A 27,068-nucleotide genomic window follows, 5' to 3' on the forward strand; every position below is an offset into this window, starting at 1 on the left:
TGCTGTGTCAAAAATGTGAGACGGGAATGGCTGGGTTTTAGTGATAAGGACCACTCCAGGCATAAAATGCTATATTTCAATGCTCTAATGTGTTTATCGGTGTGTTTGATTGATGTTTAAAGAGCCGATATCATCACTTTTTTTTATAAATAAATGACTTGTTGTAAGAAAGTATTGTGGCAAAAGGCACCAAAAAATATGTGCATCTCATACCTAGAGCATAAAGACTGTCTCTGACTAGTGGCGCATTCTTTGACCAGATGGACATCCATCCAATTCCACTAGGGTGAGTTGTAGGTCTGATTGCAATTTTTTAAATGGACAACTGTAATTAATTTAACATTAATACTCAATACGGTGAAACACCATTGCAGGTACAGTAATAAGAGCAGAAATGCCACCCAACACTAAACATAAGCTACAAACCACACAAATAACATTAGGGTTTGCTGTTGGAAAGCTATGTTGTTCCCCAGGCGTCATACGCAAACATATTAACCCAAGCTTATCCTCATGAAGACCAGCGGTCACACCAAGCAGCAATGAATCAAAGCCCCTAATGCCAGACAATTTATCTTTTTTGCTAAAACCACAACAAGGCGGATTTCAGGCAGCCCTCTGTACCCCTCATTTGATACAGTGAAATCAGATTTCATTCCGGCCAAAGCCAGATTAGCCAGAATCTCCTGTTCTCGGTAACACCTTTCACAAAACTGCCCAGATTAGATGGGATTTTTTTTCAGCCACTTTATACTTTTTTGTGCTTCTGTATGGGGGGGATTATGTTTTTGTCTCCTTTCTTTAATCTATTGAGTAAATGGGGGTTTGACACAGAGCAGGGGGAGAAAAGAGTAAGAGAGAGAGAGAGAGAGAGAGAGAGAGAGAGAGAGAGAGAGAGAAGGAGTGTCAGTTCTATATGAAAGTCTGCTTGTCTGAAGCTAAGCCCAGAGTGGCACAACTGACGTGAGATGGACACTGTAGAGAAAGAGGAAGGCAGGAAGAGGTTTGCCTTCAGCATTGACAGCATCTTGAGTAGGACGTTTGAGCGAGGGGACCATGGGAACACACAGCATACTCAGGGACCATCTACAGAGGAACAGGATCCCAACCCTGAACCTACACAACACACCTGCCTCTGCTGTTGCTACTGCTCTCACTGTGGAGAGATGCTACAGACTGGCTGCCTGCCCACTACAGGTAAGACCACTCCTCATATTGGTCTTTATCATTTTGTACAAAGTATTACAACAATGTACAATCATCAGTGACCCTTTCAACTGATTTCATAGAAGAGCCAGCTTTATTCCCAGCAGAACAGATCCGGATGTGATTTTAACCACAGTACTTTCAAAACATTTTCTCAGGGGACTACATTTTTTTTCTTTATGCCTTTCTGCTGGTCCCTGAGCGCCAGTCTGAGAACACTGGGCTTGACATTTGTTGCATTTAAAGTAGTTCATAACTTGCCAAAGAGTTCTCTACATCAAAATTTAGTTCCATTTTTTTTAACTATTGCATAGTTTCATATCTTGCATAGTTCAATTTTTAGTCTTTGATGTGAACTGGTTCACTTGGGAAAAGCTCCTAACTCAGGAACCACAATTTCTACAACACAAATATGGCTATGTTGTTTATTATCCATGAAAAACAAGTGAATCTACAAGTGTCTCCTGGTGTGAAATAATTTCAAGCCTGCAAGGGAGATTTAGTGGCACACATTTTTGAAAACGTCTGGAAAAATTGTGGAGTTAACCTTTAACAAATGTATTGCTTGTTCCAGTGTTAACTTTTAGTTTAGCTCTGTTTCTGTATTTCAGCATGTCAGTTAACGTGGAGCCATAGAGCTCTAACAGAGTCATGCCTGGTGGGAGATGCTCAGAGAAGAGAGACTTTCAGCCACATCCAGAAGAGAATCCGCCGCCATCGCACCATCTTCACAGAGGAACAGCTGGAGGCCCTGGAGGAGCTTTTTCTGCAGAACCAATACCCTGATATACACACACGAGAACAGCTGGCTGAGAGAACACATCTGCGTGAAGAGAGAGTGGAGGTAACATCTGTAAATGAGTCTTCAGTTACAGGCCACATTTGGCCAGAGTAGGCACTAGTAATAATTATATTAGTTATTGAGTACAGTAATCGATTAAACACAAGGGAAGCCAACACAGTAGTTACTTAAAGTCAAAGATTCTGGAGAAGTGCTGGTCTTAGAAAGCTTTAACCAATTAAAAAATAATGATTAAAAATGAACATGCTCCGGGTTCCTCCCACAGTCCAAAAACACACGTTGGTAGGTGGATTGGCGACTCAAAAGTGTCCGTAGGTGTGAGTGTGTGTCGCCCTGTGAAGGACTGGCGCCTCCTCCAGGGTGTATTCCTGCCTTGCGCCCAGTGATTCCAGGTAGACTCTGGACCGACCACGATCCTGAACTGGATAAGGGTTACAGATAATGAATGAAAGAAAGAATGAAAGAATGAATGAATGAATGAATGAATGAATGAATGAATTAATGAAAATGAACATATTAAAACAGTTGCATATGCATATAAATAAGCATGTCCATCATACACTTCCTTACTGTTAAAAGAGGAGTCAGAGTTTAAAATTTTCATTTTTTAATAATTTTTCATTATTAGATGTGATATATAATCGTAATAGCAGTGACTTAACTTCATACAGTGTTTATCAGTTTATAAGTTATTTCACTGATAAGTAGAATATTTCATGGCAATTTAAATTAAAATCTACTTTTTTACATTAATTTAAAAATCCTTAGTGGTGTACACAATCCCTAAACAAATAAGTCCCAAACTCTAATATTCAACAATCGTCATCCATTTAATCAGCTCCAATGACCATATAGGCGCACTCTGTAGCCAAATAATGACTGTTCTGTGATGGTATTGTGGAGTCATGATCATTAAAATACAGGGTGAAAGAGGGTTAGCAAAGAATGCAGAACAACCAATGCAGAGTTTGTAGAGGAACCGTCTGTAATTGTAGAACTATAAAGTGCATCTTTATGAAATAGTGGAATTGATAAAATTAACAAAGAGTGTCAAATATATAGTATACAACTTTTTTGGTCAGGAACCTTGTAATACTTTTGATTGCTTTCAGGTGTGGTTTAAGAATCGGAGAGCAAAATGGAGAAGACAGAAGAGGCTACCTTTCAGTCTCCGTGGGCAAGAGGACTGGAAGAATGTGCTTCATGGAGACTGAAGGAGACTGAAAGACTGTCACTTGTGAATATGTGTTAGAAAGATGGGGGAAAAAACAATGTGTGATTTTTTAATTATTTATTTTAATGCAAATTAATAGATTTCTTCAAGCTGTGTTGAATTTGGTGTTCAGTGTCATGTTTCAAGACTGAAATACAACTCACTTTGTGCTTCTAGTGTGTTCTCTTATTTTATATAGCAATAAACAAGTAACGTAGTTTCAATGATGATGATGATGACGTTTGTGAAATTCCGCCATTTTTTTAAGTCTAAAAAAGAGGACATGTCCGGGTAAAAGAGGACATCTGGTCACCCTAGTTTTAGCAAATAGCTAAATGTACGGACACCCAACGCCCAAGCAACAAATACTATGCTAATTGGCCAATGGAGACCTCTGTAATTTAGCTCGTTTTTTTCTCATATCTCTAGAGCAACAGTTATGAAACATATAAGATTTGTGAAGCTTAATCAATAAATATTTGAACATTCTCAAGAATATTTACTTCTGTTGCCTTCAGAAGTAATAATTAATTAATGATGATGGCCCCAAGCACCTTCCTCCTACTGTCAGGCTGCGCCTCAATCACTCGCCTGTAGGTGGAGCCTAGAGTAGGGGAGAGAAGCCGTGCTAAATACATCTCTGTTCAAAGAGCACAGAACTCACACAGTAAGTACAGATGCGGGTTTTAATTTATTGTAACTTTGTCCTGTTTATCCTGCAGATATTTTTCGATGGTGTTTAAAACGTCTAATTTTTAACTAACAATACAGACAAAACAAAAGCCCAATGAGCTACCACCTAGTTGGATTAGACTCTACCTTAAATACTGCAGCAGTGCCGTTCTGGAGCCAGTGTAAGGATTCCATTTAAGGTGGAACGGATAATTCCAGTTACAAGCCCATTTCAGTTGTTTAACAGTAAGGTAATGTAAGACTATGTAAGTTGTGGGTTAGCAAACTAAACATATTATTGTTATTATATGTTATTTCAACATTCATAGTCTTCGGGTTATATAGCTAATAGCTTTATATACTGAAGTTGCTTTTATAAGCTAGCATAACTTGATCTAATTTAAGTAAGGTTAGATTAAAAAATCGTTATTTAAAGAAGTCAGTTTAGCTTATGTGTTGTAATTTTGAGATAATTCGTTCTTTAAATACACACCAAACATTTTTTTTCTTTTTTTTCTTACTGACTCATTTCCCTGACTCAAATTCTCCGCTCCACCTTAAGCAGTGCCGCGTTGTATGTAAAGTCTCAGCACCATTTAAGGTGGAATAGAAACTTGCAACAAGATTCATTTTGTTTACCCTCACACCTCTCAGCAACGAATTTATAAAAACATACTGTAATTTGAGGGGACAACCTGTAAAACAGTGTAGTTATTTGGGAATTAAATGGATGTAATGAAATACATAATCTGAAGGTTAACATTGAAAATGTTCTTTGGGTTTGTATGAGTTTCGTTTCTTGTTTTTTAAGTTTCATTTTCGTCAGCGGCTCTGCAGTGTTCAGCTTCCTCTCATTTATAAAACACCTGAACAACCAGGTACATGTAGAATTTTGTGGTACAAAATGTATACATTAACAATTAAACTGTAAAATAAGAGTATCATGATTTTAAAAATAGAAATTAGTTTTACAATGACATCAGCAAGTGTGGTTTCTATGCCTGGGACTTTGACTACATCTCAACCACAGAATGGAAGGTAATTTATCTGCATTGATCTGCCTGAGCTTCTGTTATACGTTTCTTTAAATTAGGTGGTTCAGCATGTCTTTTTTCTGGGTGAGTGTGTGATGCAGTGCCATCCTGTCCAGGGTGTGTTCTTGCCTTGCGCAAAATGACTCAGTGTAGGCTCCAGACCCCCAATGACCCAGGAATAAGTGATTACAGAAGATAAACATTGAATGACTGACTTGGTCCTTTCTCCTGTATCCTTGCAAGGTGAGATGTCTCAGCCGAACTCAGGCTCCAAGAAATCAAACATGAATTCTTCTAAGCAGTTCAATTCACTGAAATCAAAAGGTCTGAAAGACATCAGGATTGATGAAGAAGTTAAAATAGCTGTGAACGTAGCTCTGGAGAGGTTCCAGTATAGCGACCAAAAAGGTGTGTATAAATTTAATGGGGTTTACATCTGTATATTTTGATGTAGTAACCAGAATGCCTCACTCACTCTTTACAGATGAACAGTGATTTCACCAATAATAACTAAGGTTTCTTTCTTATAGAGATGGAATTTCCTTCCTCACTGACCAGCTCGGAAAGAGCATTCATACATCGCCTTGCCCAGTCTTTGGGCTACATTTCAAAAAGCAAGGGGTAAATACAAATACTCAATCAAGTATATAACATGCATGCAATTTTCTAAGTATATCAAGGCTGTTGTCAGGATGAACAAAACAGATGTAGACCTCTTAAATGTGAGCTTGTAATAACCACGTACAAGTAGATAATCGAATGTCAGTTCATATTGCGATTATCTAACCGTGTTACTGCAGTAAAGGATCAAACCGGTTCCTCACTGTAAGGAAGAAGGATGGCTCAGAGTCCACTCAGTCCATTATGACCTTTAATTTGACTGGAAATTCTAAGCATGTGGTTCGAAGCCTGCTGCAGAGGTTTCCCATTACCAATAAGGAACGCACAGACCTCCTTCCACGCTCTGAAAGAGGGCTGGCTGTTTCACCTGAAGCTGGTGGTGAGCAGATATTCTGGTATTATTTTCAATAAACACATTACAGATTCTGCATTCTTGTGTATGTCCTTGATTCGAACAGGACTTATGCAATGGGAACAGTAACTTAACTTGACCGCACTTCCTTTGGTAAATCTTATTCAGATGTTTTTTCTCTTCTTTTCAGATCGCAACCGAGAAAAGAACAGGACGAGCGGCAGGCTAAATAATGGTATTCCCCAAGTGCCTCCAAGGAGAGGTCCGTCTGAGCTGGAATGTTTTCGACGGTCTCTGCCTGTCTATGAGCGTCAGGAGGAGATAGTGGCAACTATCAAAGAGAACCAGGTGGTGCTGGTAGTGGGAGAGACAGGCTCAGGCAAAACTACTCAGGTGAGGGTTAATCACTACACACTCCAGATCCCAACAACTCTCTTTCATTATTCGGGACCCAACAGGTTACATGTTAAAAACAAAACTTAATATAAAATCAGCCTAAAATGTTTCTAATGACTAAGATTTTTTTAAATGAATATCCAAAATTGGAGCTTTTTATATGTCAGTCATTCATTGTAAGTCTCCACATTAAATATTTTGAGTGAGAAATGTATTTAATATTCTAATATTCAGCCACATTCATTCTAATATTCTAAAGTAAATTCTGCTATTAACTATGTGTGGTGTTATTAATTTTTGGACAGCTAGCATTAATCCTGTCTGATTCTGTTTCCTAGATCCCACAGTTCTTGCTGGATGACAGCAGTCAGAAAGGAATTCCATGCCGAATTTTCTGTACACAGCCGAGAAGGCTGGCAGCCATCGCTGTAGCAGAGCGTGTGGCTGCAGAGAGAGGAGAAAATGTCGGTCAGACCATTGGCTACCAGATCCGCCTAGAGAGCAGGTAGAGCGTAAAACTATCTGTAATAAAAAGTTTATTGTAATATGTATGCTTGTTCATATTGTAGGTTCTCACCCAAGACACCCGTGGACTAATTTTACCCCAAAATAGGATGCAATCTCTGCGCTTTGCAGTCTTTGTTAAATGCTGTTTCTTTCTCTAGAGTTTCACCCAAAACCTTACTGACATTCTGCACTAGTGGAGTGCTGCTCAGAACCTTAATGGCTGGAGATGCCACACTGTCCACTGTCACACATGTCATTGTGGTAAGTACACATCTTCATATACAGTACTATGCACCTGTCTAACGTTTAGAATAAACCCAATAACATTATTCCAGTCTGATATTCTCTCTGTGAATGGTTTAACCTACTACTTTTATAGAAAAAAATATCTTATTTGATTCATAATATTTATTTGATAAATAAATACATTTTTGTATAAATACATTTTTTGTATTTACTGTCATTATATATAACTTTATACAAGCACCACTCTAACTGAGTAGGCATTAGTTTAAATATATGTCATTATCTTAGGTGCCTAAGACTTCTGCACAGTGCTGTATGTTGTATATATAATATGCAATATACTGTACATATATTTTTAATTCTAAATTGTATTTAACCTGGAATAATGTGCCTAAATATTGGCATTTCACATTGTTGTAGCAGTGCATTCGGCAAGGCACTGTGTTAACTGCTTTACAAGTATATGGCTTTTCTAACCTGTGCTCTGGTTGTGCTTTCCACAGGATGAGGTCCACGAGCGTGATGGCCTGACAGATTTTCTCTTAACCAAGATGAGAGACATGTTGCAGAAAATGCCGACTCTGAAACTCATCCTTTCCAGTGCCGCCCTAGACGTGGACCTTTTCATCAGATACTTTGGCAAATGCCCTGTCATTTACAGTGAGTGTGCAAAGAAAAGCAAATGTTTTATTGCATGTAGAGTTGTACCTGTTAATCATATCCAGAGTTGGACAATATGGGCAACATTTATATCACAATATATTTCTTTATTTTGTCATCAATACGATATAATTCCAAAAGCAATATGAACAATTAAAAAAAAAAAAAACACGGAAAAACTGCCAAAAATCATCAAACAAAAATCTCTTGTCTTTGTCTGTATTAATGTTGTTAAATTGACTTTAAAATTGAATGCAATTGACCATCAATCAGGGACATGCTGTAAAAACATATATTAAAAGTGTATAAATATGTTTAAAAATCATAGTCAAGTATATCCATCATTATCTGTTTGTTACTATAAAAGGCAACTGATTTAACAATCAGGAATTATTTAAAGTATGCATTTTCATCAAGCTGTTTACCGTTTAATTTCTGCAAATACTGAGAAGGTCAATTATACACAAAAGGAAATTGTTTTTCTTTTAAGTCAAAGGGCGACCATTTGAAGTCAAACAGCTTTTTCTGGAGGACATTTTGAGGACCACAGGCTACACAAACAAAGATATGGTCAAATATAAGACAGAGATGCAAAGAGGTAAGTCTCTGGCGATGAGATAGTAGGTTAATATATGCATTATTATCAGGTAATTTGTCACTACTTATTTATTAATTAGTTTAATCAAGTATTTAAAAAATGTTACATAATTTATAATAATCTCTCATTTGTGTGTGTGTGTGTCCTTTAGAGGAGAGGCAGCAGACATCTCTTACGGAGTGGTGTGAGGTAAAAGAAGGATTTTCTCGTCCTGAGCCTCAGAGAGAAAAGACACCTACCTGCATCCTTCAGGAGAACGACCTGCTGGATGACTTGGGGGACAGTGCCTTCTGCCAGCTGGTAATAATGTAGCCAGCTCACTGTTGTTCTTTAATGTTCAGCTTAAGCATTTCTCTTTTTCTAAAAATGTATATTCTTTACTTAATTCAAGCAAAAAAATTAGGACTCTAGGTTTCTGTCTTTTTATTTATTTATTTATTTTATTTTATTTTATTTTATTTTATTATTTGTGTACAGAATGAGAAGGATGTAACCTCACTGGAGCCATGGCTGCTGAAGGAAATGGATACCTGCATCTCAGACATCTTCTTAATGCAGGATGCTGATGCCTTCAATCAGCTTTTTAATCTGATTCTCAATGAGAACATAAGTGGTATGAATGGTCCTTTACATCTGCTGTTGCATTTAAAAGTTGTCTATTGTTGATCCTTCTGTTTAATCACTGTTGTTGCATGTTTATGCTATACAAGAGCTTTAAAGCTACTAAAGAAATTGTAAACCAGTGATTGTGCTTGTTCTCTTTGTCTCAGTTGACTACAGACACAGTAAGACAAGTGCCACTCCATTGATGGCGGCTGCTGGGAGAGGTTTTATCACCCAGATGGAGCAGCTCCTCAGCATGGGAGCCAGTGTGCACATGAAAGCATCAAATGGGTGGTGAGGACCAGTTGATTTTAATTTTTTGGGACTGTAATAGAGTATTTTGCACTTTCTTTTTATCTAACGAACTGTGAGGGTTTTTTTTGATGATCTAAATTCAAAATAAATCCTGACGACAAAAGACTAACAAATTATAGTTTCTTTCTGACATAAAAATTTGTAACGGTTAAAAAATGCAGTCCTTAAAGACCTTGTAACTTGCTGCTTCATACTATACCCCATAAGTAATTATCAGATGCTCTTGACTCCTTATTCTTCCCCTAGGACTGCACTTGACTGGGCCAGACATTTTAATCAGACTGAAGCAGTGGATCTTCTGGAGTCACATATGTGAGTACACGCTGAGTGTAAACCAGTAACTGTGTATTTAATTATTTTGCTTAACTCAACTATTTGTTGTGAGGAATTAGAAAACTACTTACTTATCTACTTATCTGTGCTCCACATAAATAGAGCTGGAGCTATGATGGGTATAAGTTTAACGGAAGCTAATTAAAAAAAAAAATATTCAAAGGCATATTAGACCTTTTGTATCGTTGATAAACTTTCTCTACAGGGTGGGTCATTTATATGGATACACCTTAATAAAATGGGAATGGCTGGTGATATTAACTTCCTGTTTGTGGAACATTAGTATATGGGAGGGGGAAAACTTTTCAAGACGGGTGGTGACCATGGCGGCCATTTTGAAGTCGGCCATTTTGGATCCAACTTTTGTTTTTTTCAATGGGAAGAGGGTCATGTGACACAGCAAACCTATTGGGAATGTAACTTTATTCTTTCATGAATTAGTTTCTGACCACTTATAAAATGTGTTCAAAGTGCTGCCCATTGTGTTGGATAGTCAATGCAACCCTCTTCTCCCACTCTTCACACACTGATAGCAACACCGCAGGAGAAATGCTAGCACAGGCTTCCAGTATCTGTAGTTTCAGGTGCTGCACATCTTGTATCTTCACAGCATAGACAATTGCCTTCAGATGACTCCAAAGGTCTAAGTCTAGGTCTATAAAAGTCTAAGGGGGTCAGATTGGGAGACCTTGGGGGAAATTCAACTGGCCCACAACTACCAATCCACTTTCCAGGAAACTGTTCATCTAGGAATGCTCGGACCTGACACCCATAATGTGGTGGAGCACCATCTTGCTGGAAAAACTCAGGGAACGTGCCAGCTTCAGTGCATAAAGAGGAAAACCCATCATCAATTTTTTTGTTCCAACAGTCTTGGAGGGATCTATCCAATGTGGGTTAGTGTCAGACCAAAGGCAGTGGTTTTGTTTGTTAACTTCACCATTCACATAAAAGTTTGCCTCATCGCTGAGCAAAATCTTCTGTGTAAAAGGAGGGTCCTGTTCCGATTTTTGTTTTGCCCGTTCTGCAAACTCTGTGCGCCGATCTGGGTCTTCCTCATTGAGATGCTGCAGCAGGTGGAGTTTGTAAGGGTGCCATTTGTGAGTAGCTAATATTCTGCGTATGGATGTTCGACTGATGCCACTCTCCAGTGACATGCAGCGAGTGCTACGCTGTGGGCTCTTGCTGAATGAAGCTAGGACATCCACTGATGTTTCTTCAAATCAAATCAAATCAAATTTATTTGTATAGCGTCTTTTACAACTGACGTTGTCACAAAGCAGCTTCACAGTTTCAAAACAGAACATTTAAATCAAAGCCCAATGCAAGCAAGCCGAAGGCGACAGTGGCAAGGAAAAACTCCCTCGGCTGGAGGAAGAAACCTTGGGAGGAACCAAGAGTCACAAAGGGGACCCATCCTCCTCTGATCAAACTATAGATTGAATTTTAAATGATCACCAATGAAGTGTCATTATGCTACATAATAATAATAATAATAAGGTGAGCAGCTGGTCTGGTCTGGTCTGCAGGAGAATCCAGCAAACAATCTTCCATCAGTGGGCCACCATTCTCTCAGAAAACAGTAAAAGGGAAGCAGTTAGTTTAGTTGAGTGCAGCAGAGAATAAGAGCACGTGAATATTTTCATTAGCGTAGTGACGGATCTGACTATAACAGACTGGGAGGAGGGAAACCAGAAGGAGCTCAGGCAAAGACATCCTTTCGTTCCAAGCAAGAGAAATTGTGAGCACATCATCCACGTTTACCCTGATTCTCCATGCCCATGAGTTCCTGAAATGACAACCTTAAACTAGACAGAGGTTAGTTGCCAAAGGCTAAACTGAACAAGTGTGTTTTGAGCCTAGACTTAAACATAGTGACTGTGTCTGCGTCCCGAACACTAGCCGGAAGATTGTTCCAGAGCTGAGGGGCTTTGTAGAAGAAGGCTTTTCCCCCCGCTGAAGTCTTATGAATTCTGGGTACTAGTAAGAGGCCGGCGCCCTGAGATCTGAGATCTTCATTTGTGACAGTTTTCATGCGTCCACATTTTGGCAAATCCAACACTGAACCAGTTTCACGAAACTTGGCAAGCAGTTTGCTAACTGTAGCATGGGAGATGGGTGGCCTCGTAGGGTGTTTTGGATTGAAATCTGCTGCAATGACCCGGTTACTGCGTTCACCAAACATCAACACAATTTCTAACCGCTCCTCACGTGTTAACCTCTGCGACATGTCAATGGCTTTAAACATAGAGAAACATGTAAATAACTCATGAAATAATAAAGTTATGTTAAAACCAAGCACAGGGGCGGCACGGTGGCGCAGCAGGTAGTGTCGCAGTCACACAGTTCCAGGGGCCTGGAGGTTGTGGGTTCGATTCCCGCTCCGGGTGACTGTCTGTGAGGAGTTGGTGTTTTCTTCCCGTGTCTGCGTGGGTTTCCTCCGGGTGCTCCGGTTTCCTCCCACAGTCCAAAAACACACGTTGCAGGTGGATTGGCGACTCGAAAGTGTCCGTAGGTGTGAGTGTGTGAGTGAATGTGTGTGTGTCTGTGTTGCCCTGTGAAGGACTGGCGTCCCCTCCAGGGTGTATTCCCGCCTTGCGCCCGATGATTCCAGGTAGGCTCTGGACCCCCCGCGACCCTAAATTGGATAAGCGGTTACAGATAATGGATGGATGGATAAAACCAAGCACACCATTGTTTTTTTTTTTGTGAAATTCCCAATAGGTTTGATGTGTCACCCTCTTCCCATTGAAAAAACAAAAGTTGGATCCAAAATGGCCAACTTCAAAATGGCCACCATGGTCACCACCCATCTTGAAAAGTTTCCCCCTTCCATATACTAATGAGCCACAAACAGGAAGTTAATATCACCAACCATTCCCATTTTATTAAGGTGTATCCATATAAATGGCCCACCCTGTATTTAAAATATATTTAGGAATAAAAGGCAAGTTGAGCAAAAATATATTTTGTCCTGAGCTAAGAGATATGTCCTGTTTCTCCCATGTCACTGCAGCTCCTCTTTAGAGGCAGGTCAGCTGGACGAATCATCTCTGGTGCAGTCGTGCAGTGGTGAGCTGAGTGCAGAGGACCAGGAGCTGCTGAAAGCCTACCATCACAGCTTTGATGATGAGAAGGTGGACCTGGACCTCATCATGCATCTGCTCTACAACATCTGCCAAAGCTCAGATGAAGGTGAGGGTGATGAAGCTGAAATTATGAATTAAAGCATTGGATAACACTTAGGCACATCAGGTTTGTGAGCGTAAAAGAGTCAAACGCAGCAGTTTTATCACCCTGTGGTTCCCTGCTATGTATCCACTGTAGCCAAGCCAAGAACTATCAGATTATTTTGATCATTTGTACTGATATCAGAGAGTAACCAGACTGATTAACAGAGATATTACTTATTATCCTTATTTTGCAACTTCCTTGTCTAAAATATGGAGTCCTAATACAGTTTTTATTTAAAGGTTAATATAATGAAGTCATCCTTGTCTCCATTTTTAGGTGCGGTGCTGATATTTTTACCAGGATATGATGAAATAGTTGGACTGCGAGACCGCATTCTTTTTGATGACAAAAGATTTGCAGAACATCAACACAGGCATGTTTATATATCCAATGTCAATAACAAGCCTAGTAATTAACAGCTGAATCACATTCTCAAAGTGTGACCTCAGATATGTGATGAGTGTGTTTTTCCCCATCAAATGTTAACTCCATTGGATCGTTTGGATCTGATCCCTCAGGTACCAGGTATTCACACTGCACTCCAACATGCAGACCTCAGATCAGAGGAAAGTTCTAAAACCAACACCAAACGGAGTTCGGAAAATTGTAAGTGCAGTTTATTAATGATCTGCAATACAAGATTTGTTTTATTTTATTTTCCTCACTGTTTCTTACTCCATTAACCCCTGCTCTTCCCCTCTGAAAGATACTTTCAACAAACATCGCAGAGACGAGTATCACTGTCAATGACGTTGTCTTTGTCATAGACTCTGGAAAAGTAAAAGAGGTACCGTGCCAATAATATTTACTGATTTCAGGTATAATTTCCTTGTAAATAAGATTTACTGATTTTTCTTTGATACTTTTTGAGACAGAAAGCTTTCGACGCCCTGAATCATGTGACCATGCTAAAGATGGTTTGGATCTCAAAGGCAAGCGCATTGCAGCGTAAGGGGAGGTACATATCTTTTCACATTATATCAGTCAGAACTTTGGTCTTCTTAGCTTATTATTATAATAAATATAAAAACTCCTTCTCACACAGGATGCACAAAATAATAAATGGAATGCCACTACCCAAAAAAAGACATTTTAAATAGTTTGTACTAAATACTCTTATTCTTTTTGTTTTAGATCTGGACGTTGTAGGCCAGGAATCTCTTTCCATTTGTTCAGTCGGCTGCGTTTTAAAAACATGTTGGAGTATCAGGTCCCACAGCTGTTGCGTATGCCTCTGCAGGTACATTACACAGAAAGCATTGTATTCCTGTGGCAAGTGCGCTTTAAAAGATCTTTAATGTCTTGATACCACAGAATAAACTTTATTTAGCTTTGCCATTCCCACCCACAGCCATGGAAAAGATAATAAACACACTAAATCTTGACCATAGAGACTAGAAAAAAGTGTTTTGTTTGCCAAAAATGTGTAAGCTTTTCTATTTTTGTCATTTTACAAGAATGAAACGGAAGAAAATACGGTGATATTGAATGCTATCAGTGTCAGCACTCTCTTACATTTATGACTTTCTCTGTGATAGGAACTCTGTCTCCACACTAAGCTCCTTGCTCCCATTAACTGCCCCATTGCTGAGTTCTTGGCCAAAGCTCCAGAGCCTCCTCACCTGATGACTGTGAAGAATGCGGTGCAGATGCTGAAGGTACATGCCTTTCTTCTGTGACTCTGTGGCTTTAACAAAGACATCACCTTCTGTTCTGATATTTCGTTTGTAGGATTGTTTTTTTTAAAGTATATAAAACGTAAAGCAAGCACCAAAAACTATAAGGTGCTGTTGCAAGTGAATGTATTTTTCTGCAAATTCTCAATTCTTTTAATTTACATTTACTTCAACTGGTTTGCCCCTTTCTGACTAATATAATATGCTTTATATTATTATATATAATTTTACATTATATAAAAAGCCAGCTTCGCCCTTCAGCTATGTTTTCTCCTGTGTGTTTCCAACCCAGACTATCGACGCCATGGACCCTTGGGAGGACTTGACGGAGCTGGGCTATCACTTGGCCGACCTGCCTGTAGAGCCACACCTAGGGAAGATGGTGCTGTGTTCTGTGGTGTTAAAGTGCCTGGACCCCATCCTCACCATAGCCTGCACTCTGGCCTACAGAGACCCGTTTGTGCTGCCCGCTCAGGCCTCACAGAAACGAGCCGCCATGCTGTGCAGAAAACGCTTCGCTGCCAACACTTTCAGTGACCACATGGCTCTGCTTCGAGCCTTTCAGGTAGCTGTGTTGCCTAGTGCTTTAGCAGGATCTTTAGCAACATCTTCTGGTATTTAGTAGAAATGCATCACCACTTTTTGGATGAATCTCTGTACAGATTCTCCTCAGATGGATTGGTGAATCGGTTTACAGTGTTTCAACTTCACAATAGAAATCTCGTAAAACACATTCAGTAGAAATTGTATCCTGAATATTGAATTTCAGTATTTCCCTGGGGAAAAAATACACCGTATGATATTCTGCAGATTCTTGGACTCTGAGCAGGAGCCTGCTGACTGAGCTGAGGGGCAGCATCTTCAGACCTCATCCACATGTATCTGCATATTTTTAAAAATGGAGGCTTCATTCACAGCAACAGCAATTTCAAAAACACCTAATTACTTTTAAGATAATAGAGCTATCTTCTTAAGTATAGTTGATCTATCTGCCTAAGTAGTATTTGATGTGCGATTTCTTCTTGGTGTCTCAGGCATGGCAAAAGGCCCGTAGCGATGGCTGGGAGAGATCCTTCTGTGAGAAGAACTTTCTATCACAGGCCACCATGGAGATGATATTTGGGATGCGGACACAACTTCTGGGCCAGCTCAGAGCCATAGGTACAAAAAAATAAATAATTACCATATGATCAGATGTGTTTAGTCCAAGTATTAACTCCACACCTTGGACATATGTCACAGCAGATTTGAATCTTTAAATAATCCATAAGCTGAGAGAGATGTGTGTATTGTGCCACTGAGATCAATAAGAAGTTTTCTTGTGATAACAGGACCTACTCTACTGCACCGTTATTTCAGAATAGCTGGATACCATATATTGCACTATACATCCCTAATCCTGTGTTATGACAGGTTTCGTGCGAGCCAGAGGTGGTGGTGATATCAGGGATGTTAATCTGAACTCTGAGAACTGGGCAGTTGTGAAGACTGCACTGGTGTCAGGAATGTACCCCAACCTGATTCATGTGGACAAAGAGAGCCTGACACTTGTGGGAGCCAAAGAGAAGAAGGTCCGCCTCCACCCTACATCTGTCCTCAGCCAGCCCCAGTACAGGAAGGTTAGTAGCAGCAGGGTAAGAGTTCCAAAATCTTCACTTGGATGTCAGTGTCTGAAAATGGTGCTTAACAAGAGTTCATATTTAGAAACAATAAACTGAGTGTATGCATTGTATTGTTAATTGTTATGGTGCTGGCTGTATTTTTATCATTTATTTATTAGTGTGTTTTGAGGTATCACACTCCATGAGTTTATATTTCTATCATCCATAACATTACAACCACCACCTTGTTTCTACAATCCACTGACCATCAATTCATACCACTGCAACACACACTAACACAACACCACCATCTCAGTGTAACATCAGCACTGAGAATGATCAGGACCAGTGGGGGGTCCTGGCCATTGAAGAACAGAATAAAAGTGGACAAAGTATGCAGAGTAAACAGATGGGCAAGTGTTTGTAATTGTAGAGCTACAAAGTGCTCCTGTATGGTCATTGGAGCTGAGAGAATGTTGAAACAAGGAGGTGATCATAATGTTATGGCTGATGCAGACCAACCTTTAACCAGGACTCATTACTGGCTCATCACAAATAATGTGGAAATTTGTAGTAAAATAATTACATCATGTGGACGACATTAATAATATATAATGTGTACACATACGTAAACATATTCTCCTCAAACCCCACCCTCAGATTTATCCAGTCAATGCTCAGGCTGCAGCAGTCCAGTCTCTGCCCACTGACTGGCTGATCTACGATGAGATGACACGGGCACACAGGATCGCCAGCGTGCGCTGCTGCACGGCGGTCAGTCCGCTCACTGTGGCTTTGTTTGGAGGAGGCAGCAAACTGCCCAGTACTGCTTTCCAGGAACCTGCCATGCCAAGAGGTATTTCACAATCAACAGGCTCTAACATCTTTCAGCATTAGTTAACGAGCTGTACGTGTTGATGGTGTGTGTTTGACTTTTGCAGCTGTGGACGAGGCTGTGAATGAGAGCAGTGACAGTGAGATGGAGGATCGCTCCACAGCTCACCTGGCCCAGATAAAGATCGACGAGTGGCTTAACTTCAAATTGGATCGAGAGGTATGGATGAATAAAGAAATATGTCTTTATTTTCACCTGTTAGTTTATCATTATCTCTTCTCCATGAGGTCAGAGTGTAAACTACTTTAATGTTTCTCTCTTTTTCTTTTTTCTTATTTTTTAGATGGCAGACCTGGTGTTTCAGCTCAGGCAGCGATGGCACAGTCTTTTCCTGAGGAGAATCCGTTCCCCCGCTAAACCATTGTCACAGCTGGACGAAGCTACTATCCGAGCTCTGGTCTCGGTGATGTCCGCTGAGGAGCAAGCATCTTGCCTACAGCAGCCCACAGGCATTGGACAGAGACCCAAACCCATGTCCTCAGAGGAGCCCCCACAGCCCTCATCCTGGAGGAGCACCAATAGCCGACGGGCCCTCATGGAGCCAGAGCAGGGAGATGAGGGAGCCAGTGGAGACAGGCAAGACATTCTGCAGCAATAACAATTACAAAGTCTTTTTGTGATGTTTGTTAATCACAGATCTGTCATCAGCTATTTCCATGTAGTTTACCTTTTTTGTATTTTGAAATCAAACATAGGATACCATTTTACAAAAATGTGTCAGTTAAGCTGACAAAAACGCATTTTAGAGTTTCATACTTTATCATATAAGTTTGTTAGTAATGCCTGAATTTTGAAACTAAACATATGTTTGAATTTCTGAGATTAAAGGCAGTAAATCCCCTTTTCCTGTCCTCTCCAGGCCTTCAAGAGTGTCGCCTGCTCTCTCTCTGTCAAAGAGCTACAGAGATAAAGGTGCTGTTCACTCCAAGCATTCTGCTGATGACCGTCTCTCAGTAAAGTCAGACAGCCCCAGCTTTAACAGCCCCTGCACCAGCCCCTCCTCCAACTCCTCTGGAAAAGTACCTGCCATTTTTTTTCATTCTGCCTCAAGTAGGGTTGGTTTTTTTATTTTGAATACACAATAAGTGTCCAAGATTCCATACGGTGGGCCTAACAAAATGGGTACAGAGAAACAGCTCAAAGTGCTTTACAGAGTACTTTAAAAGAAAAAGGATGAACTTTGTACTGATAAATAAAATGATGCATTTAAGAAAACTGGCAATTTTATATAATTAATAGTGAAAAAAAATGAAAGCAAAGAAAATTACAAAATATTATGAATGAAAAATAATGTAAAAAATGATAAAAGAAATTCATCTTTATATTAACTTTTGCAACCTAATGCAAGCGTGAAGCTCTGGTCTCCAAGAGAGTGCAAGGTGGGAATACACCCTGGAGGCGGCGCCAGTCCTTCACAGGGCAACACAGACACACACACAACTTCTCACAGACAGTCACCCAGAGCGGGAATCGAACCCACAACCTCCAGGCCGCTGGAGCTGTGTGACTGCGACCCTAACTGCTGCACCCCTGTGCCGCCCTACAGAATATTTATGTCTTATTTTTTGAAAATCAATAACACAATTGAACTTGGCAAAGCTGTTGAGTTGATGACAGCAATAGTTTAGAAAAAAAAAAAGGATTTGCATGATTCAATATAAAGTAGCAGGTTAAAAATCCTGTATCTTTTGATCCATTCCAGTGCTCCATCTCCCCATCTCCGAGACCCCCTCCACCTGTCCGTTATTTCATCATGAAGAGCAGTAACCTGAGGAACATTGAACTGTCCCAGCTGAGGGGCATCTGGTCCACGACGCCCAACAACGAGCACAAACTAAACCGAGCCTTCCAGGAGAGCGCCATGGTCTTCCTCATCTTTTCCGTACAAGGTTCTGGACACTTCCAGGTGAGCCTTATGACCAACAGCAGACTGTATTTGAGAAATGATTTTGAAGTCATTTGAATACTGTTTTATATTACTCATCTCTCTCTCTTTTTCTCTCTCACTCTGTCTCTCAGGGCTATGCTAAAATGAGTTCCGAAATTGGTTCGGAGCGCTGTCAGGACTGGGGTTCATCTGGACTGGGAGGGGTTTTCCAAGTGGAATGGATCCGTAAAGAGAGTCTCCCCTTCCAGTTTACGCACCAGCTCCTCAACCCCTGGAATGACAACAAGAAAGTGCAGATCAGCCGAGACGGACAGGTGGGGCACAATTTGCGATGTATGCTTATTTTATATTTAGTCAGTTACTGATAATATCCAAGGAGTGTGGTGACTGTCTGTGAGGAGTGTGGTGTGTTCTCCCTGTGTCTGCGTGGGTTTCCTCCGGGTGCTCCAGTTTCCTCCCACGCTCCAAAAACACACGTTGGTAGGTGGATTGGCAACTCCGTAGGTGTGAGTGAATGTGTGAGTGTGTGTTGCCCTGTGAAGGACTGGCACCCCCTCCAGGGTGTGTTTTTCTTAAGCCCAATGATTCCAGGTAGACCCTGGATCCACCGCGACCCTGAACTGGATAAGTGCTTACAGAAAATGAATGAATGAATGATAATATCCATGAAAAATAGCTTGTTTTAATGTTAACATGTCATGATTCATCATGAACTGATAAGGCAGTTGCAGGTCAATAAGGTGCAAAAACCGATTCAATAAATTGATTAATTTTACTGTATTAACTCTGCATTGCCTAAACTCTGCTCCTCCGGAGAGTTGGTAGTATGTTAAATATGAATTAATTGTATTAATGTTATAGGTCAATATTGGACAAGTATAAATGTAAATATCAATATGTTGCACAACCTTATTTGTACTAATGGTACACACAGATCCACGTGCCATTTAACTGTATACATCCCCTATGTTCTTTAGTGTGCTACTGTTTAAACATCAAAGTAGACATTACAACGAAATTTAAAACGAACAGATATATTAAGTCCCAGCATAGATTGAGGTCATCAAGCTCCCTGCTACAGGCTTCCATGAGTTGCTAGTGGTCCCCAAGGGCGAAACCCTTAGATTTTATTGTTGCAGTATCTGAACTGCTTAAAAAACCCAGCTTTTATAAAGATGCTTTAACAAATGTGGAGCTATTCATGAAGATCTGTTTTCTCTGAAGGACTGTTGAACATAAAGCTTCACTGTTGGAGATTTTTTCCCTTCAACACAGAATGTGGATCACTCAGTGTGCTGTAAACAGATGAATCCTTCTCCCAACAAGAATCATGACACATGCTCGCTAATCATAGGATTATTAATCAGTTACTGCCACATGAATACATTGATTTTAAAGTCTGAAAAAAATGTTTTTTTGTATACTTTAGTACATTTTATTCAAAAAACTGCCTTTTGAATTCTAAAATTATTGTTTTTGTGTTCCTCACTGCTGAGTAGGAGCTGGAGCCGCAGGCTGGAGGACAGCTGCTGCAGCTGTGGGATCGCATCTCCACCAAACAACAGCATGAGGTACATCACACTTGTTTGAGCTTAAATAAAGCACAGAATCACGTGATGACTGTAAAAGAGGTTGGAAGAACACAGCACCGAAAATCAACATATTTAATGAGCTCACAGACGTCAGTTGTCTGCAGTGATAACGAAAGATGGAATTCCATAAAAGCAATTACAAACACTTTGCAATAGAGACTGTGAAGTAATATTGAAACGTTACATTGACTGTTTGTTTCTTGTATCTGCCCTCTGTTGCATGGGGACATCATCAAGAACCTGTAGCTGTTTTAAAAGCAGGATAGGTTTATTATACAGAGGAACCTCTACTTGATCCGTTCCGTGACCCGGTTCATAAGTAGAAAAGTTCGTTTCTCGAGTCAATTTTCCCCATTTAAAATAATGGAAAAGCAATTAATACATTCCAGCCCCCACCCCGAAAGTCACCCCTTTTTGCACTGATATATGTTTACCAAACTCAAATTAGTAAGAAAAAAATACATGAAGTGTTACTAAAAATAAAAGAGAAATACAGTGGTAACAGTAATAAACGACTGGCTGGAGCAGTAACACAGGCACTGGCTGTATGACGGGAGGTGGGGGGTGGGTGGAATAACGGAGAGTAGGCGGGTGAATGTGGGGAGAGGAAGCGTAGATATGGCTTAACTTGGCACGAATTTTGATGTCTGCTATTTACACTAATGCTAAATTGCTAAAGCTACAATTTGCTAACCTTAAAAGCTCGAGGGTCGAGAGAACGAGAGAAAATGGGTCAATGACTCAAGTCTGGGCGCTGGGAGACTCGCCTATTGGGGCCAGTGGCCATTTCAGGCCGCCGGCTCGGCGAAGGCTCGGGTTCGTTTCTAGAGTCATGGTTCGTTGGTGGAGGCAAAAAATATTCAAATGCCCGGTTCGTATCTTGGAAAGTTCGTTAGTATAGGCGTTCGTAAGTAGAGGGTCCACTGTATTTTGAAGTAAAATTAGGTTTGTCCATGTTTAATCAAACAAGATTAAAGGAAAATGGTGAATTATCTAACGGTAAAACTTTTTGGTTTTCCAGATTTGAAGAATGACACTGACATCACTGCTGGGGACTATGATCTACAACTTACCTGTCTCTTTTTAGACCTATAATTAAAGGAAGTATCTTTTAACCTAATTCTTGCGCCATAATCAATAACGTTTGATGAGTTACTTATACAATTATCTCTCCGTATATGGAAAGGGATAGAAAACTCTGCCTTAAAATACAATAAAGTAAGGAGTAAGTACAAATATCTATTGGCTTCTACTCTGAGTGTATTTAGTCAGTAGGTTTCTGTCCTTTCAATGTGCATGAAAGTGCAATAGTAGCAAAGTTTTTAGTTATGTAAGAGGCTGAAGCGTTCCTTTCTTCAAAATGCACTCAGTTTTCAGTATATTTCATTTTTTGTCCATCTTATTTGGCAGGCCGTTATTGTCATTTTTCATATATATTATGGGGCCTGTTTTGATTGCTGTGCAAATGTTCTTTTGCTGTCTATGATGGCTTGCACAGACATGAAACACTAAGTTAATGTTGTCGCGTTTCTCCTTATAATGTGAATTCTTTAGAGATGATTTTTCATGTGGGTGTTGCACATATTTTTTAATATGTATGACTTTTGATGGGAGGATGCTCCATACATAAGTGAAATTAAATTAATAACTATATGAAATCTCTTAATTCTCATGTGAGACCAGATGTGACTCATCTGTGAAGAATATCTGTGACTACATTCATTCGTTTCACTGAGATGAAGACAAAGCTTTACACAGAGCAGTGTACAGTTCATTCGTTTACCTCTTTATTTGCGATGCACACGGAAATACTCAAGAAAATCGGTACGATTTCTCACTTTTTTTTAACACCGTTTCGTTAGTTGATTCATACATGAGCTTGAGGAGAGTGTCATCATCTTGATGTGAATGCAGTGTTTGCCTGTTTTATGGCAGATTTTCAGGTTCTGTGAAATAATTTAATTTTTGTATTTAATAAAGTTCTTGCTTGATTTTTTCAGTTTTGTTGTTGTTGTTGTTTTTTTTTTTAATTCACATAAGGGAAAGTGCCAAAAATAAACCATAATTCTATAATAAAAACACTGATGGCCTCAATATTTACAGCTGAGTAAGGCACCTAACTCCCAATGGGGGGTCTGTGTCCGTGTGTGTCTGTGTGTGTGTGTAACCATCTCAAAGATGTAACTTTCCAGCTGTGGCTTTCGAACAAAGTGCTAACATTATATACTTGTCGTGTCTGAATAATTTAGTTCATTTTTAAATACAGTTTTATTTATTTATATGAAGGCATTATTTAATTAACTTTTTGCCACACTGTTAAAATTGTATCTATAATTTATTTTCATTAATTTGTTCATTCAATATCTGTAACTAATTAGTTCAGAATCACAGTGGGTCTGGATCCTACCCAGAATCACAGGTGCAAAGCATGAACAAACCCTGGAGGGGCAACACACACTCACATCACACCTAGGGACACGTTTGAATAATCAATCCACCTACCAATATGTGTTTTTGGACCATTGGCGGAACCCCACTCTGACACAGAGAGCACACCCCACTCCTCACAGCACCCAGAGCGGGGCTTGAACCTACAACCCCAGGACAACTGTAACTATGACAGTGACACTACCCGCTGTGCCACCATGCTGAGCTATAATTTAGTTAATGCAAATGCACATATGGGGTAAGCATAGTCATTAAAGCAACCAGAAGTGTTTTTAAACTCGTTTATCAATAAAAAAGACAAAAGCAAGCAGTGCAAGAGCATTTTTATTTGCTATATTCTGTATTTACAGTGTTTAGTGTACATTTATATATTTCTGTAGAAGCTTTTAACTGACAACAGAAAGAGCCACAGATTATTGCAGCAAATTAACAGTTTTATAGAGCATTCAATTGAGTGAGAAATCTATATATAGTTCAGCCTGTCTGTGACTTTGTGGTATTCAGATGCTGTACTCGATTATCACCGTGTGCATTTATGAGTGTTTGTGTGTGAGAGAGATTTATCCAGGCACTGTGAGTGATCTGTAAAGTTTGAAGAGTCAGTACGGACTCTTAGCCCTGCTGGAGTGTAGCATGTGTAGTAGCATCTCTCCTCGTGACACCCCCTTTAAGTTGCTGCTCTGTTCGACCTGCTCTCTGCCTTCACTCTCCTCCATACAGTCAGCATCGAGAGAACAGCCCTCTGTAGACAAACACCAGGAAAATGAAGAGCACAAAACTTCAAATACTTGTCACAGCATGGATTTAGCGGATCCTGGGGTGGGTAGAGAAGCCTACATGTTTACTAAGGTAAAAGGATTGTGCTACCTGAGGACAAAATTAACAGCTCTGAAAGTACAGTGGAAATTCTTAGGAAAGGCAGCAATTAGCAGCAGAGGAACTGCAGCCTGTACCACCTTATTCCTATTCTTGTTTACCTGTATTTTCTCAAATAAAATGTTGAGCTGGCAACAGTTTGAAAAGAAGCAAGGACCGAGTTCACAGATCTCAGAGGAAATATGTTCTAACTTCAAAAATATGTGAAAAAGAAAAGAATAATAATGAATTAACTCATTGTAAGCGCTTATCCAGTTCAGGGTCGCGGTGGGTACGGAGCCTACCCGGAATCACTGAGCGTGTGGCAGGAACACACCCTGGATGGGGCGCCAGTCCTTCACAGGGCGAGACACTCACACATCTATGAACACATTTGAGTTGCCAATCCACCTACCAACGTTTGTTTTCGGACAGTGGGAGGAAACCCACGCAGACACAGAGAGAACACACCACACTCCTCACAGACAGTCACCCAAAGGAAACCCACGCAGACACAGAGAGAACACACCACACTCCTCACAGACAGTCACCCAAAGGAAACCCACGCAGACAAAGAGAGAACACACCAAACTCCTCACAGACAGTCATCCAGAGTGGGGTGACTCGAACCCACAACCTCCAGGTCCCTGTCTCTGAGGTCACTGTCCATCTCCCGCAATCCATAGCTGAGGGGCCCTTGAGCAAGTGTGTGCACTAGTGTGTGTGTGCAGTCCCTGATGGGTTAAATGAAGAAGACACATTTCTTTGTACGTTTACAATGACAAATAACTGCACATTTATTTACATTTCATTAATATACTCAGAATATAAATGCATCTCTGTGCTTAAGTACATCTATTTAAGTAAATGCAATGAATTACTATCCACCTCAGCTATACACCTTTGTTTACTCTGTGGAACAGAAGGATTCTCTGGTGCTGAATAGTACTGACCGTACTAAATGTAATGTTTCTTTGCACTTGAGTATAATGCTGGTCATTTGTATTTGTCGTATTTGTGAGGGAAAGGAATGTACTCAGCTGCAGTGAAGTTTTGGATTTAATTTGCATTTGATTTGGGGTTTTAGTAACTGATTTAAGTTCCTTTGCTGATTAATACTGGATGTTTTAAGAAGTTACTCAGTACTTAACCTGTATTTTACTTTCAATATTTGTCTATTTTTACTTCTTCTTTCTTTATAACTGTACTTCTTCTGGCTACACTCCCCACCACTAGCGACTATCATCAGCTGTAGGAAGTCATTCAAGTGCACCTTAAATTTAAAAAAGCCTCATTACTCTTACCAATGCAAATGAATGTTATACGTATTAGGCAACAAAAGTTGTTTTTTATATATATATATATTTAAAAGTTTAACTCACCTGAGTGGCAGCAGACCCCAGGTGCAGCGCAGTGGCCCTCTTGGTCTCCGCATGTTTTCCCTCCAGCTGCACATGGAGAGGGCAGGTAATCTTCCTCTATACAGTGAGTGGCCTCGGGGGAGCCCACCAAGCAGCCCAGCTCTTCTCCACAGCAAATACTGGGGCCAAAACAGCGGCCTTTACCCCCAGGTCCACACATCAGACACTGAGAGTGGACACAGGCAACTGTTACTCTACACACTTTCTCTTGCATGCCGGCTATTTGAAAGTAGTCTGAACAGCCTGGTCAAATATTGTGCTGTGGCCTTTTTAGGTAGGTTTTTGTTAAAAAATGTAAACATAGAGTCTATTATTCACTTCAAATGAGTCTTATGCAAAAGTAGTTTGGAGGCTTTTATCTGAAATCTGTGGATAAACTCATTTCACTTAGTTCCCTGTAGAGAATCTGCCTTATGCACTACCCTCCTGGACATCACCAATGATCTGAGAAATGAAAGATTAGAGGTCTTACCGGTCTAAGGAGCTGGATGTCGATGGCAGATCGTTTGCCCCCTCTGGGGCAGTTCTGGATGTAACATGCTGAAGAAAACGCCAGTGCGGCGCAGAGGAAGCAGAGTGCAAACTGTATCTGAGCGCTCATCATGAACTTGTCTCACTCTTCCTCTGTCTCTCACTGCTTCAGGAGGATTCCTGCTGCTGCTGCTGCTTTTATGCCACAGTCTGCCCTCCCTCTCCCCCACATCACCACCATCCGCAACATCAGCATCAATGTAGAGTCATAATGGGTCCAAACATTTACAGTACACTTTTGAAAAAGAAATTTGTTGAATCCCAGTCTTTTATCTTTTAGAAATAAAAGTAGAATTTGGACAATCGCTGAATCACAGAGACTGGGGGGAGTCTGAAGGTGAGCACTTTAAAATGCATTCACTCAGTTTGAGATATCACTGGGGGTCACTGTGGACTCTTGTGGATTACTATGGGTCACTGCGAGTCGGTGTGGATCCTACAAACGAATGCTTTGAAAAGTACAACTGAGTTTTAGGGCTACGGCATTGAAAAAAGGAAATTAAATCTGAGAATAAAGTTGGAATATTTCAGAGTTTAAAGTAAGATAAATTCTCAGAATAATTCAGAGAATTAAGTCAGAATATTTTGCTGTGCGCATAATGAGGCAGACACAATGCTTTGCAGTTTAATTGAGGAATGCAGTGTATTGTTGAAGTCACACTATCGTATAGATTTCAGGAATAAATACTAAGTCCTCTGGCACATCAGGACCAGATTGTTATTAGTATCTTAAAGCCGAATCCGGTCTGTATGAACCCTAGTAATGTCACAGGATGCAATTAGAATTATCATGAAATTGATCGATCCGGAGGGAGTGGAATTATTATTTTATACTCAGATACATTAATGTTTTTTTTTTCAACGCTGTGGCCCTAAAACCCTGTCGTAAAGAAAGAACCGAGAGTTATTTGTCTCTCATGGTCTCAAAGGTGTAAATTCATAAATAATTCATCAACACATACAAGGTGCATTGAATAATTCCTCTTTATTGATATTATCTACTAATTCTGCAGGTACTTTTATGTTGGTTATATAAAGTGACACTTTCTGAGGGAATATAAAGAAAACATCAGCTTATTTTGATTTTTAGGGCGGCACGGTGGCGCAGCAGATAGTGTCGCAGTCACACAGCTCCAGGGACCTGGAGGTTGGGGGTTCGATTCCCGCTCCGGGTGACTGTCTGTGAGGAGTTGGTGTGTTCTCCCCGTGTCCGCGTGGGTTTCCTCCGGGTGCTCCGGTTTCCTCCCACAGTCCAAAAAAAACACACGTTGCAGGTGGATTGGCGACTTGAAAGTGTCCGTAGGTATGAGTGTGTGAGTGAATGTGTGTGTGTCTGTGTTGCCCTGTGAAGGACTGGCGTCCCCTCCAG

At 40.3% G+C, this 27,068-nt stretch overlaps 3 protein-coding genes across 4 annotated transcripts; 2 read left to right on the plus strand and 1 right to left on the minus strand.

The window, feature by feature from the left end:
- Positions 1–968: 968 nt before the first annotated feature.
- LOC136676105 (homeobox protein goosecoid-2) lies at positions 969–3,222 on the plus strand. Its single transcript, XM_066652967.1, has 3 exons — positions 969–1,197; positions 1,818–2,050; positions 3,121–3,222. Exons 1-3 carry the CDS (start codon positions 969–971, stop codon positions 3,220–3,222), a joined length of 564 nt encoding a protein of 187 aa, XP_066509064.1.
- A 577-nt stretch (positions 3,223–3,799) lies between these two features.
- On the plus strand, positions 3,800–22,426 carry ythdc2 (YTH domain containing 2). Of its 2 annotated transcripts, none has more exons than XM_066660201.1 (31): positions 3,800–3,888; positions 5,171–5,335; positions 5,458–5,548; positions 5,728–5,927; positions 6,091–6,293; positions 6,635–6,801; positions 6,962–7,064; positions 7,553–7,709; positions 8,200–8,307; positions 8,459–8,607; positions 8,785–8,920; positions 9,078–9,204; positions 9,472–9,537; positions 12,575–12,753; positions 13,069–13,165; positions 13,311–13,398; positions 13,499–13,579; positions 13,668–13,750; positions 13,927–14,032; positions 14,331–14,450; positions 14,761–15,033; positions 15,503–15,629; positions 15,882–16,102; positions 16,730–16,925; positions 17,011–17,123; positions 17,248–17,540; positions 17,824–17,983; positions 18,667–18,870; positions 18,984–19,166; positions 20,352–20,423; positions 21,466–22,426. In XM_066660201.1, the coding sequence occupies exons 2-31, from the start codon at positions 5,176–5,178 to the stop codon at positions 21,469–21,471; spliced, it is 4,269 nt and encodes a 1,422-aa protein (XP_066516298.1). In that variant the 5' UTR covers positions 3,800–3,888; positions 5,171–5,175; the 3' UTR covers positions 21,472–22,426. The 2 variants fall into 2 exon arrangements, with proteins under 2 accessions (XP_066516298.1, XP_066516299.1); XM_066660202.1 differs by having other exon boundaries at positions 15,882–16,087.
- Positions 22,427–23,205: 779 nt separating this feature from the next.
- On the minus strand, positions 23,206–25,797 carry LOC136686083 (vasotocin-neurophysin VT 1-like). The gene is made up of 3 exons (XM_066659585.1): positions 25,641–25,797; positions 25,130–25,334; positions 23,206–23,634 (listed from the first exon to the last, which is right to left on the minus strand). Exons 1-3 carry the CDS (start codon positions 25,770–25,772, stop codon positions 23,492–23,494), a joined length of 480 nt encoding a protein of 159 aa, XP_066515682.1. The 5' UTR covers positions 25,773–25,797; the 3' UTR covers positions 23,206–23,491.
- Positions 25,798–27,068: the final 1,271 nt, after the last annotated feature.

This window comes from Hoplias malabaricus, chromosome 2 (genome assembly GCF_029633855.1).
Source record: "Hoplias malabaricus isolate fHopMal1 chromosome 2, fHopMal1.hap1, whole genome shotgun sequence".
NCBI lineage: Eukaryota > Metazoa > Chordata > Actinopteri > Characiformes > Erythrinidae > Hoplias > Hoplias malabaricus.